Source organism: Pituophis catenifer, unplaced genomic scaffold, assembly GCF_029215685.1.
Source record: "Pituophis catenifer annectens isolate HBS135680 unplaced genomic scaffold, rPitCat1.0.hap2 SCAF_1, whole genome shotgun sequence".
Lineage (NCBI taxonomy): Eukaryota > Metazoa > Chordata > Lepidosauria > Squamata > Colubridae > Pituophis > Pituophis catenifer.
In genome coordinates this window covers 227,788,219-227,801,450 of record NW_027256881.1, presented here as the reverse complement: position 1 = coordinate 227,801,450, position 13,232 = coordinate 227,788,219, and the positions used below count along the sequence as shown (strand labels likewise).

The 13,232-nt window shown below is 36.3% G+C and overlaps 1 protein-coding gene across 1 annotated transcript in view; it reads right to left on the bottom strand.

Moving 5' to 3' along the window:
* Nucleotides 1-13,232, bottom strand: part of CNTNAP5 (contactin associated protein family member 5) — a 424,307-nt gene that overhangs the window by 111,149 nt on the left and 299,926 nt on the right. The window contains exon 13 of the mRNA XM_070957105.1: nucleotides 8,301-8,501. Within this exon, the coding sequence (XP_070813206.1) occupies nucleotides 8,301-8,501 (201 nt within the window). The remainder of the gene's footprint in view (nucleotides 1-8,300; nucleotides 8,502-13,232) is intronic.

Sequence of the window (13,232 nt, the reverse complement as noted above, 5' to 3'; positions counted from 1 at the left end):
GCATTGTACCACATTTAATATGCACTAAATATCTTTTTTCTCAATCTCTCAAACTTTTAAAATGAGATTTTAAAAAACGAGCATAAAGGGGCCTTTTGAAGACGTAGTCATTCATCACCAGATGAAGACCTCTTCTGCATGTTTCCAACTAATATGGTCCTGAGATTTCTTTTGCCAGTTGGGCCCGCAATTCTTGCATGTGCTACCTGCTCTAACATATGCCAGTGAAACATGGACACTAATCTCACAATCGATACAAAAGCTAAGAGTGGCCATGGAAAAATACATGCTCGGCATTACAAAAGAAGATAGAAAGACCTGCACATGGATTAGAGAACAAACAAAAGTATACAGTATCATCAAGAGAGTAAAAAGAGGTAATTGTCTATGGAGATTCTCAGTCATCCAGGTCATGGTTGTCCCAAAGGTACTTTATTCAAGAGGCAACTGGACTTTCTGTGTTTGTTTGTTTGTTTGAAGACATTTGGATGTGAAGCAAAATGTCTTCAAAGAAAAAAGACAAAATCCAGTTGCCTTGAAAAAAGCATCTTTGGGACAAAAAAGGTAATATTTGTAAAAAGGGTAATATGTGTGTGTATGTGTGTGTGTGTGTGTGTGTGTGTGTGTACACACACATACATACATATATACATACACAAACATATATATACATACACACACACACACACACACATTATATGTATGTATTTATGTGTATATAGACTAAGACATCTCCATGTCAGCAAAAGGATTAAGCCACAAATGGTACTAAACTGATAAGTATGAGCACTAACCAGCCATTATTTCAGCTATGAAAGAAAACAATATTTTGCCAGAGCAGTTATGAACAGATTGGACCACTTTAACTGCACAGAAGTGATTACATTTCATGAGCATTTTGTCAAAAAGCAGACCTGAATTCTGCAGCTCAGGGTTGATCTTTTAATTCTAGAACCAAGAATACTTTCTTTATTTAAATTTCAAGTATAAATTACCTATCAGGCCCTACTGAATTTTTTATAACAATATACTTAGGTGTTACACATGACACTCTGTGAATCTTGTATCTGTGATGCTTTAGGTATGAAATGTTTTCCGTGTTTGAAATGTATTTTTTGAAGTGCTTATTAAAATGGTTACAATAATATGCAGAAATGTGACACTTAGTTCTGAATTCTTAAACAGACTCTCCTTCTATTGATGCTTCTAAATATATTTAAGTACTGGTACTTAAAGTTTAGAATCCCTAAACATCTAGGTTTTTCAGAATGAGGTAAAACAGATATTCACATTCAACAATCAGTGTTATTTTGGTTAAACAAAAATTGAACAAACATTATAGTTAAAATGGCTAATTTAGTATAATATATATATATATAGTCTCCAGTTTAACCTTTCCTCCTGTTTGGTTTCAAACTCAAAGATTCCAAATCACTGTACTCATGAGTAGGCTGCTGGGAGTTTGCATGGGTTTGCAGTTTGGAGAACTCCCAAATCCCACTCCTGGCTGGCCCCACCCCACCCCTCCTACCCCACCCCACCGCTCCCAGGAGTCCCCACGCGGCCCGTTTTGGATGCAGGTAAGTGCAGGGCACGTGCGGAGCCTTGGGGAAGTTTGGGAAGGCCGGAAATGGGCCTGTTTCCGGCCTCCAGAGGGCCTCTGGAATTTGTGGAGGTTGTTTTCGCCCTCGCGGAGGCTTGAGGAAAGCCTTTGGAGCCCAGGGAGAACAAAAACGCCACCCCCCCCACTATGGTGCCAACTAGGCCAACTAGGCCATGCCCACCATGGCCATACCCACCCAGCAAACTGGCAGAGAACCCCTTGCTAAATTTTTTGAAGCCCATCCCTGACTGTACTTTAAAAACATGTGTAAATGTGTGTTAAATAAATGTGTAACAACTGCTTCTGCTAACATCATTGTGGTCAAGCACTCAGCTCTACTCAGCTAGTTCACAAAACTCCCAAAAATTCAACAATTGGCTTTTATGTGACAAACAAACTAGCTTCACCCCTGCATATAGTCAATTTTCTTACTATATATTCCACATGTAAATAAATCTGAGAAAGCTGCAAAAAACTTTCCTTTTCTTCAATTTTTAGAATCACCATGCAAAAACTTACTTTTGCACTAACCTATCTTTTTTTTTCAGCAAAAAAAAGTGGACCAACAGCCACTAGTGCTAGAATGCTTTAATTTTAAATCTGTGCTCTTCTGTGTCATCTGAGAAGCCAGCTGGGAGCTACAAGTTGCAAGGTTCTTTGGCTTATGATGTCCTTTCAAGGTACAAAATGACTCTCTATGAAAGCACTTTAGTTGCAATGTTTGACTTGGACAGCCTATAAAAGATTGTCTTTGTTTGGACAACAGCCAGATCCAATTATGTGTGTCTGCTTTCAAGCTTATTCTACTTGTAAAGAATTGCTCTATCTCCATCTGCTTGGTCAACCTGAATTTATCCTTACAGTATATGCTACCATTAAAATTCTTAGAATATTGGAAAGCACAAAGCTGGGGAAGGCTGTTCTAGTATAATATACAATTAGCATCTTCATTAGCATCTTAAGTACTCTAAAATATTCTGTGAAGATATCTTCTCTATTGGATTGTTCACATTCAGTGACTTTTCCTTTTCCTTTGCACTATCATTATCAAATACCATTCTATCATTGAACATCATATAATGCATGCCTTGTAGGCACCATAACCTGCATGGTTCCTTCAAAACATGCCTGTAAAATGTACAATCAATTAAAAATATTTATATTTTAAAACAAAGTTAGATGATTTAAACCAAGTCATTTGAGCTTTTGGCAATCAAGCCTAAAATGTTTCAGAAAAACAGAATAGCTATAATTACCATTTTAATCAATATAGTGATAAAAAAATAGATGTATGGATACAATACATACCAACATACTTGCACCAAGGAATATAACCAGTGGAGCATTAGTATCACAAAATCCATTACTTTATAGCAATGTTTCTAAACCTTGGGAAGTTTAAAATATGTGGATTTCAACTTTCAGAATTCCCCAAGCAGCAGTCCGTGTATCTTAAAAGTTCCCAAAGTTGAGAAACACTGCTTGACAGTGTTAACCACATATTAATCATTCTTGTGGACATTTGTTTGCTACAGACAGCTTCTATTCTGAGGAAGTGGACAGGATTTTCCAGACTGTGAGCTAAGCCACCTGCTCTTTAGATCCATGCCCTCCCCCTCAGTTTGTTGGGTTCTAGTGGTGGTGAACTCTTCCTTGACTGAGGCTGTTGTTCCTTCAGCTCTTAAGGAGGCCTTGGTTTGCTCTGTCTTCTAGAAGCCATTGCTGGATCCTCTTATACTAGATAATGTTCATTCAGTATTAACCCACCCTTTTGGGGAAAAGTGATTGAGAAGCACAGGATTTAAGGAGATTATCTGGATCCTTTTAAATTTGATGGTCTCTGGCATGTGTAGGAGAAATCTTTGATGGTCTCTGGGGTGTGTACAGCAATCTTTGCTGTACTTAACCTTTTAGTAGTTTTCGATGGCATTGATGACATGCTTCTAGCAGAACACATGTTACATTTCTGCTTTACAAACTGCATTGGTTACCAGTTTGTTTCCAGGTCTAATCTAAGGTGCTAGTTTTGATCATTAAAGCCCTACTTGCCATGAGAATGGGTTATCTAAGAGCGTGCCTTTCCTGATGACATCTGCTCATCCCATCAGATCCAGAAAAGAAGGCTTGTTATGGGTCCTGTCATCTAGAGATCTACATTTGCTGGGTCCTAAGCAGTGGGACTTTTCTGCTGTGGTGCCCTCTTTCCCCCAAGTAAGATTGGCTTCTTCACTTTTGACCTTTGGAGGGCCTCGAAAATCTATCAGACATTCGTATTCCAGTGGACCAGGGAAGAATTGAGATGACTCCTGTATTATTAACATCTTCTCACTTAATATTTCTTCTTGTTCAGCTTCATTTTTGTAGATTTTGAATTTTTTACCATAATAATATTTTACTACTTATTAATTTAACTGTTTTTAAACTTTGTTGTAATTCTCCCTATATAAAATTGACCCAAAAAACAAATATTGTCAACAATTATCAAGTTGCTCTTTCCAGTTTTTTTAAAGTAAACTTTTATTTGATTTGTATAAAAGTACAAGAGAAAGACAGGGAGGGAAAACCCATACATTCCTACAGTTCTCTTACATTAACCAACATTTCCTTAAAATAGGAAATCAGATGGGAAATTAATCATATGAACTAGTATGAACTAATATATTCATAACTAATATTCAGAAAGAGGTGTGTGACTGCTACATAATTACTGGAAAGGCTGTCTTTCATAATGCATGCAATATCCATTTTCTATGTCCTATAATTTTTTTTTAAATGTAAACATCTACAAAAACCAGTGAATCTTGCACTTAAACACAGAACCATATCATATAGACCAATATTGCACTTGAACAACATAACCCCAACAATTAGTTGAATCCACCCATCAAATCCTGAAAAGCTTCATCAATCTACATAGACCAGATTCAAATATCACACAAGCATAAAAGCATGAGAACACTAGAGCAAACATTTAGCCACCGCAAGATGGTGAAAAATAATTTTTCAAGAATCTTTCTCCAAATTACATTGTTGCTAAATTACATCTTGCAAGTTGTTAATCAGTTTAAGAAGTGGTAACATGTTCCTTAGCTGATGCTCTTGCAAATAGATAATGTTAACACAAAAGTTGCTTGAGGGACGTGCTCTGTGAATTCTAGTGTAGTCTAAATTCATTGGTATGTTTCTGTCGATTGGGTGTCTTAACAGTTATGCTTCTTAACTGCCATTGGGATTTAATTACTGCCTTTTAGGCTTGTAATGTATTGTAATTCCTATGTTAAAAATCACAATGGGGGTATATGTTGAGATTAAACTATATTTAGATAATAGGGTTTTAGAGGAAGCATTGAGTAGGCATATTTGAAGGAGGAAAATACAGTGAAAATAGTTACCAAGAAAATTTAATGGATCTGTCCACGAAGTCACAAGAGTCAAATCTGATTTGAGGAAATGTTTATCAATCATGTATTTAACTGTAATTTTTTTCCTATGAACATACTGTATACAGAAAGTATTGATTTGAATGATATGAATTCATCCTATGACTGTGGTGGAAAAATATGTCTGCCTTCAGCAACCCATTAATGAAACAAAACTTCCACTCAGTGAAAAGCAATGTCCCCAACAGTTTTCATTACAGAAGAGGGAATCTGCCTATTTTAATTTGGTTTAGTTTAAAACCATTTTATGTTTTTTTTTTAAATTATTTTATTTACCTAATACTTATTGTATCTTTTCATAGATTTGTGATTTTAAATACAGTCTTCAACAAAACATATTATCACAGCTACTTTGAATAACATGAATTTAAATCTCTTTTTCATGAAAAGCGAATTCAGAGTATAACATCCATCAATCAACAGAGTAAAGAATATGGATTTTCTTTTTTTAATCATTCCATACTGCTACTACTATTTTATGGGGGGGGGGGAGATTTTGGTTTGAATGTCAAAATTCTTATGGTGTCAACAACATGTTTTATCTGCATTTTTGGACAAATAGTAAGAAAACTTGATTCCAAAGCCTGTCTTCCTTCCTTCCTTCCTTCCTTCCTTCCTTCCTTCCTTCCTCCTTCTTCTTCCTTCCTTCCTTCCTTCCTTCCTTCCTTCCTTCCTTCCTTCCTTCCTTCCTTCCTTCCTTCCTCAGCAACCATCTTTCCCAACCAAGCTATCTGTGTCCCCAAATGTGGATGGACAGAAGACATTTCTACATGAAATCCTCAATTCTCCCCTCAAAGAAGTATAAATAATAAATTCACTGAGCAAGACAAAGTTGCTCAGAGCAGAACAGATGAGAAGAAATAGCAAACAGACAAACAAGCAAGCATCAATAGTGACAAGTTTTTTGGGATTTAATTTTGAGACCCATGTTGATAGCAGCAAGGCAGACCCAATGCAGAAGTGAGGAAGTTTGGGAAAAGAATTGAAGAATTAAGAAATGCACATCCAATACCAATAAGGGCAAAACAGTTTAAGATGCCGCAAAGGAAAAAAAAAAAAAACCCTGAAAGCTATTATAACACATAGATTAGAACAGTTTTCCTTATCTTGGTTTTCTGTGGTTACAAAGTTACAACAGCACTGAACACTGACCATTTTTCACAGTGATTATCCCAGAAGCATCCCAGGTCTTGTGATCAAAATTCGGATGCTTGGCAAACTGACTCATACTTATTATGAACACAGTGTCCCAGGGTCATGTGTTCCCCTTTTGCAACCTTCTGACGATCAAAGTCAATGGGGAATCCAGATTCACTTAACAACTCTGTTACTAACTTAACAATTGCAGTGATTCACTTAACCACCATGGCAATAAAGGTCGTAAAATGGGGCGCAACTCACTGAACAACTGTCTTGCTTAACAGCAGAAATTCTGGGCTCAATTGTGGTCATAACTAGAGGACTACTCGTAAGTAGCATGCTTTCAATGATCACATTTGTTCGAGTCCCAAAATAGCATTTTTATGGCATACCTCAACCTAAACAATCTGAGCATCTTGCTGCAGTGTAAGATACGCAGAGCTTTGATTGCATAAATAAAGGCTAGAAAGGTGGCTATTAATCCATCCCTTTGAACTTTGAAAATATCTGTCCCATTTTCTGAAGAACCACTTATGTATATCAGTTCAAGCATTTTCTGGTAATAACATACTGCAAGCCATTTAACATTTCTCCTTTGATGACAATTATATATTTGCATTACATATTTCTTGATTCCTTCCATGTAAAATGACTTTTAAAAAAAATTATGAAAAAAAAGTGTCAGCTTTGCTGGGAAGAAACAAGGCAGCATCATGAATAGGTTGCAGGCAATCATTTTCAAAATGAAAATTTTAATTAGTCAAGTGATAATTACATTGTAGAAGATGCATCTGACAACCATTAAATATTCTCAGAAGACAGGAGACCATGTTTCATATAACAACACCTGATACAGACCACTGACAAATACTATTTGGGATGATAGCATGAGAATTATCATTTGAAGCACATAGAAAAGCACTTTTGACACATCATTATTGGTTTGTAATTTTACTTTTAACCACTTTACCTTGGTTTTGTGATTAAGCTGAAGAGTTTAGGTCTGATTTCACTTTCTTCTTTAAGATATAGAGCTAAATTAATGAGCCAGTTAAGGAAGAAGAAAAGCCCTGTTTGATCTAAAAAAAGTTCAGCCAGTTTGGTCTAGAAGTTAAGATTGGTTTTGTTAAGCCAATATCAAATCCCTTTGTGAGATATCCTTAATATTTCAGTCAAAACCATCTCAAGAGTTCCTGATTTCAGCTGCCAAGTATTAAATTGCAAATGAATAATAACACATTTTTCATAAACATGTCTAGCTTCATTTTTTTGGGAAAAAATATCTTTATCTCTTTAAGAGCTCTCCCAAACAGTAATTACATGCTAATTAGTTGTAAGTGTGAAGAGTGCTTATAACCATTCTCCGTTAATGATTGAAGTTCTGTTACTCCCCATAATTATTAGCTATTCTGCCCTATTGATTACTTAGAAAGAGCTTTAATTTTGTCTACTACAAATATTGAAAAGACTGTATTTACTTAAATTAAGAACATGAGTAGTCATAAAAGAATTAGTGTTTCTGTATCTCTTTGCTGCCTTTTAGTGGGTCACCTGGATTTTTCAACATGGATGTGTTAGCCCTGTGTAAGAGCAGTTTTGATTTATGTGTGGTAACATCAATAGTTTTTATTTATAATTATAAGATTCTGAATTTTCTTTTTCACTTTCTCTTACCGGTAATTTGTCTTAAGTAAATGGAGCAAGTTGACCGTACAGCAGTTGCTTTTAAAAGATCATTTAAAAGTTATGTGTCACTAACAATAGTATTTGCTATTAAGACATTGCTTTTTAAAGTGTTTTATATTATTATACTTCCTATCATTTTATTATTGACTTGGGGCCAGTCACTCTATCTGAGTCCAACACCCATCACAGGGTTACTGTGGTGGAGAAAATAGGAGGAGGAAGGAGCATTAGGTATGTTGGCCACTTTGAATTATTTATAAAAAAAATAATAAAGGCAGAATATAAATAAGTGAATAAAATTACCCATGCTCTCATTTCAATTATTTGATCTTATCTGAGAATATGTATACTGTTATATTACAGACATTAAAACAATAAATATAAAAACAAACAAACAAAAACCCAGAAAGACTTCAATAGATGGCACTTACTTGGGGAATTCAGCAGACGTGACTTTTTACAATGGTAAATTGTCTCCTGTTCACAATATTCAGCATTATTTGTTATTGCTTCCAGCTGATCCACACTGCTATTGTAACTGAAGTTCATGATGTATGGCTTCCTAGGATCAAATCCGTGGACATGAGTCAATTCTGTGTTATTGTGCTGCACTACTGTCCAGATCTTGTCTTCTGTGGTGAAATGAAAGGGAAAAGAGATAAGAAAGTGAGTGGGTTTTTTTTGTTTTTTTGTTTGTTTCATTTGAAGCTTGATGTTTCTGTTACATATATTGGTACATGGAATATGAAAATAAGTATCTTTGACAAAGTGTTAATTCAAAAGAAGGAATAATTTAATCTTTCCATTTTCAAACCAAGATATCCAACAAAACTGGAGCACGCAGCAGTCCGAAGAGATTTACAAGTAAACCCCCAATTGTTCTTATCAGCTGAATCAGGATGAAAAACAATTTGTATGAATATGTAAATTTGGAGTCTTACGAGTAATTTTAGGAGTCCATCACTTTATGATTTTACAGTTTATATTGCATTTTTGTTCTATTTTCTGAGTCAATATGGATCAACATAGTATTATGGAAGAAAGGGAAGAAAAATCCATGGATTTCTGTAGAAGCGGATTTTCAAGAGAGATGCTGCTATAGCAGAAACATTAATAGGATTTGCATGATTATTTTTGGCAATGAAAAAACAAAACAAAAAACAAAGCCATTGGTTTCCAAAAACCATGTACAACAAAGATGTGGTGAAAAATAACAATAGCTGGATGGATGGATGAATGGATGGGTGGGTGGATGGATAGATAGATAGATAGATAGATAGATAGATAGATAGATAGACAGACAGACAGACAGACAGACAGACAGACAGACAGATGATGGACAGACAATTTTACTGTGCCACACTCCCCACAAGGAAATTGTACAGTGAGATAATTGAGATCCCTGGATCAGACCATTGTTCTGGCTGACTTTCAGATGGAAGTAGGAAGCTTTGCCAACCTATGCTATTAAGTGGTGACCTCAAGGACCCTTGGCTGATGGCAAGACAACATCACACTTGAGTTTTAGTGCAGTAGGAAATATATTCTGTCCTTTCATTTTAGGAGTATAATGGAATTGATTTTCCCTTTCTGTTATTGACTTCTTTACCATAATAAAGAGGAAGGAGGGGGGAGGGAAGGAGGGAAGAAAGGAAGAAATATAGCAAAATAGCAAAAATGAAATAAAAATAGTGTTCATTTTCATCCAGGACTTTAAGATTGACAATAATTTACCATTTCCCAACACAAAACTCCCTTTCCCTTGATTGATCCCAAGTAACTGTTATTCAAAAACATTCTGGGCTTTCAGGCAGCTCACTCATAACAAATGAGATGCATTGCTACTTTATATGGTCAGGCTTGGCTGCACTCATGTATGTATGGCTGATATCTCAAATGGACTATTACAATGTGTTCTTCTTGGGACCCCAAAGTAATTTGGGAACTTCAAATTCCCAAAATAACTTTGGAATGACTAATGATACAGATTTAACAGATTAACAGAGTTGGAAGGGACCTTATAGGTCATCTAGTCCAACCCCCCGCTCAAGCAGGAGACCCTTCATCATTTCTGACAAATGGCAGTCCAATCTTTTCTTGAAAGTCTCAAGTGATGAAGCTCCCACAACTTCCGAAGGCAAGCTGTTCCATTGGTTGATTATTCTCACTGTCAGAAAGTTCCTCCTCATTTCTAGGTTGAATCTCTCCTTGGTCAGTTTCCATCCATTATTCCTTGTCTGGCCTTCAGGTGCTTTGGAAAACAGCTTGACCCCCTCCTCTCTGTGGCAGCCCCTTAAGCATTGAAAGACTGCTATCATGTCTCCCCTGTTCCTTCTCTTCTCTTCACTAGACTAGCCATGCCCAGTTCTTGCAACCGTTCTCCCTAGGTTTTAGCCTTCAGTCCCCTAATCATCCTGGTTGATCTCCTCTGAACTTTTTCTAGAGTCTCAACATCTTTTTTATAGTGTGGTGACCAAAACTGGATGCAGTACTCTAGGTGTGGTCTTACTAGGGCTTTATAATTGGTTGGCAAAAAGGATATCTATTTTTTCTGCTTGATTGGGTGGCCTATAATATACACCTATGGCATGTCATTCTTTTTGTCTTTTATGTTGACCCATATGCATTCTAGGAGGTTTTTGTCTTTGGTTTCATGCAATTCTATAGCAATATAGTGACCTGGGTACTCAGATGATGGCAGGCTGGGATCCTGTTAGATGTGATGGATATGATAGCCAAAGCTGATGAGGATCTTATTCACTTACTAGAGAACAGCTATAGTGAGGCTGGCAGGTTGGGGATGCTGGTGAAACACTATTGTAGTTTGTTGGCTTGGAGAATCATGAGCAGTGGTGGCAGAGGAAGACTGAGTACCAATGAGTAGATAATTGGTACAAGGTTTTGGACCTAAGAAGATGAGTGTTAATCATATGCAACTCTCTGGGACACATGCTGGTTGATGAGGGTTGGGTGCAGGGATGAAATGCTCCCGGTTTGGACCAGATTGCCCGATCCGATAGCGATGGTGGCAGGTGGTTCGGAGAACCGGTAGCAAAAATCGCTGCGCCCCACCCCCCATACCCAGCTGAGCTGCGCGATCATCAGAGACTTTTTTTTTTACTTTTAAAAGCATTTTTTCTACAACCTCTTCAGCCGAAAAAATGCTTTTAAAAGTAAAAAGAAAAAAAAGCCTCTGATGATTGCGTGGCTCAGCTTGGATCATCAGAGGCTTTTAAAAGAATTTTTTTTACAACTTCTTCGACTGAAGAGGTTGTAGAAAAAATGCTTTTAAAAGTAAAAAAAAAAAAAAGTTGGCCAAGCCCACCCAATCACATTACCCCCCCACCAAGCCATGCCCACAGAACCGGTAGTAACAAATTTTACATTTTACCACTGGTTGGGTGATGTGAACTGGATAGCGAGTGGTTCTCAGAGCCTAATGTAACTCTTTGGCGATTTGGGAGAGATTAGATTTATGGAGACTGGACGGCAGGCGAGAAGATTCCAGTGAGGACAGGGAGAAGCATAGCTAAGCTAAGATAGAGTCCCACTGCAAATATGCACAACCCCCATATTAAGGCTTAAATTTAGTGATAAGGTTGACTTATTTTTCTGTTGATATCACATCCACACAATGCCAAGCTGCAGGTTTTTTTAAGTATAACATGACCTTAACACAGATTCATCTTGCATGCCAATCATACCTGAATTAGCAGGTACTCCAAATGAGATCACTTTTTGTTTGGATTACTGTTGATGCACAAGGACATACTGTGAAGACCAGTCAGACCTACAGCTGGTGTCAAATGCAGGGGTTATCCCTTGTTTAGTCCCTGTAACACCTTTATTTATGGGTGCAAATTAAGAAGATGGTTGTCTCCTATAAAGCTCTTCATAGCTTAGAGTCTAAATACCTGCAGGGCTGCTTCTCTTTGATTATTTATGTCCCTCTGATAAAGTCTTGCAGGGTCAACATGCTCCAGATAGCATTGTCTTATGGGACTTTGGGGACTAGTCTTCTCTGTGACCATTCTTGCCCTCTGGAATAGCACTCCCACATATGTCATAAGTACATATGCCTCCAACCTGATAGTCATTTAGGAAAGTTCTAGTTTTTTCATCATCAGACCTTGGGGCAGACTGATCTGCAATGCAGCATTTGATTGTATGTTTCATATAATACATAGTTGCCTTGGTATTTCCCTGACATGATTGCTATTTATTATTTGTTTGATTAAGATTTTTATCCTCTTCTGATTTGAAATCATAATAAGATCTCTTAAATAGCATCAGCAAGGACAAAATCACTTTAACTCTGTTTAGAACAACGTGCATTCCTGCAACAATATATTTAATATTATTAAATAACAACCTCTGCCGATCCCAGGTCCTTGGAAAGGATTTGATAAATGGACAAAAATGCCACCTACAGTTTAAATGTCTGGCTATCTGTACAACCAACCATAATAATAGTAATATACACTGCCTTGCTAAATTGACTAATAAATTAAGCAAATAAATGAAAAAGCCTAATAACATTTCATAAACCTTTGCATTGGTCTGAGGACAAGGACCGTGAATTGGGTTATTAGATTTTCAGAATCTAATCTGAAATCTGCAGCTGTTATGGTGTGTATTTGGCCTTCCTATTCCTTTAGATACGTATTTTATGCATGCAACTAAAAGAAAGGCACCAGTTCTCTGTACATTTACCTTAATACTTATCTTTTTGAATGTTTTTTTCTCTATTCCACTTGGTTTTCTATCAGTTTCCTCAAATATAGGATATTTTATATATTTTTTCTAAATATATATTAATATTAATTTTTGAACATTTTCCAAGTATATTTTAGCAGTCATGATCAATAATTTACTGCACTGTCACCCATGACCTCATGGCATTTCATTTGGTAGATCAAATCATTTGAGGCAAAACAAATCCATTACAGATTTCCTTAACATACCTACTGCTGAAATAACTCTCAAATATCTCATACAGAAACAGAGGTAAATTTGTTTGATTTATATTTTAATGTGAACACTTTTCTAATCAATATGCAGATGAATATATAGCTTTCTTTCAATGTTTATACCTTTCAACAGGCTGTAATGTAAATTTTTTGATCAAGAAATACATATATTAAGGAGAAATTTACATACATATGTATATGTTGGTGCAAATAATGTCCCAAAATACATTCTGTTTAAGAAATTTGATTTTTAAAATATATACTGTATTAAAACAGTGTCTCTCGGGAGAAAGAAACATGAATTTATGAACTGATAAAGAATGAGGGTAACAAAAACATTAAGAATCCTAAATAGGTTTAAGAACCTATGCTCTCCATCCCCCTACTCTATTC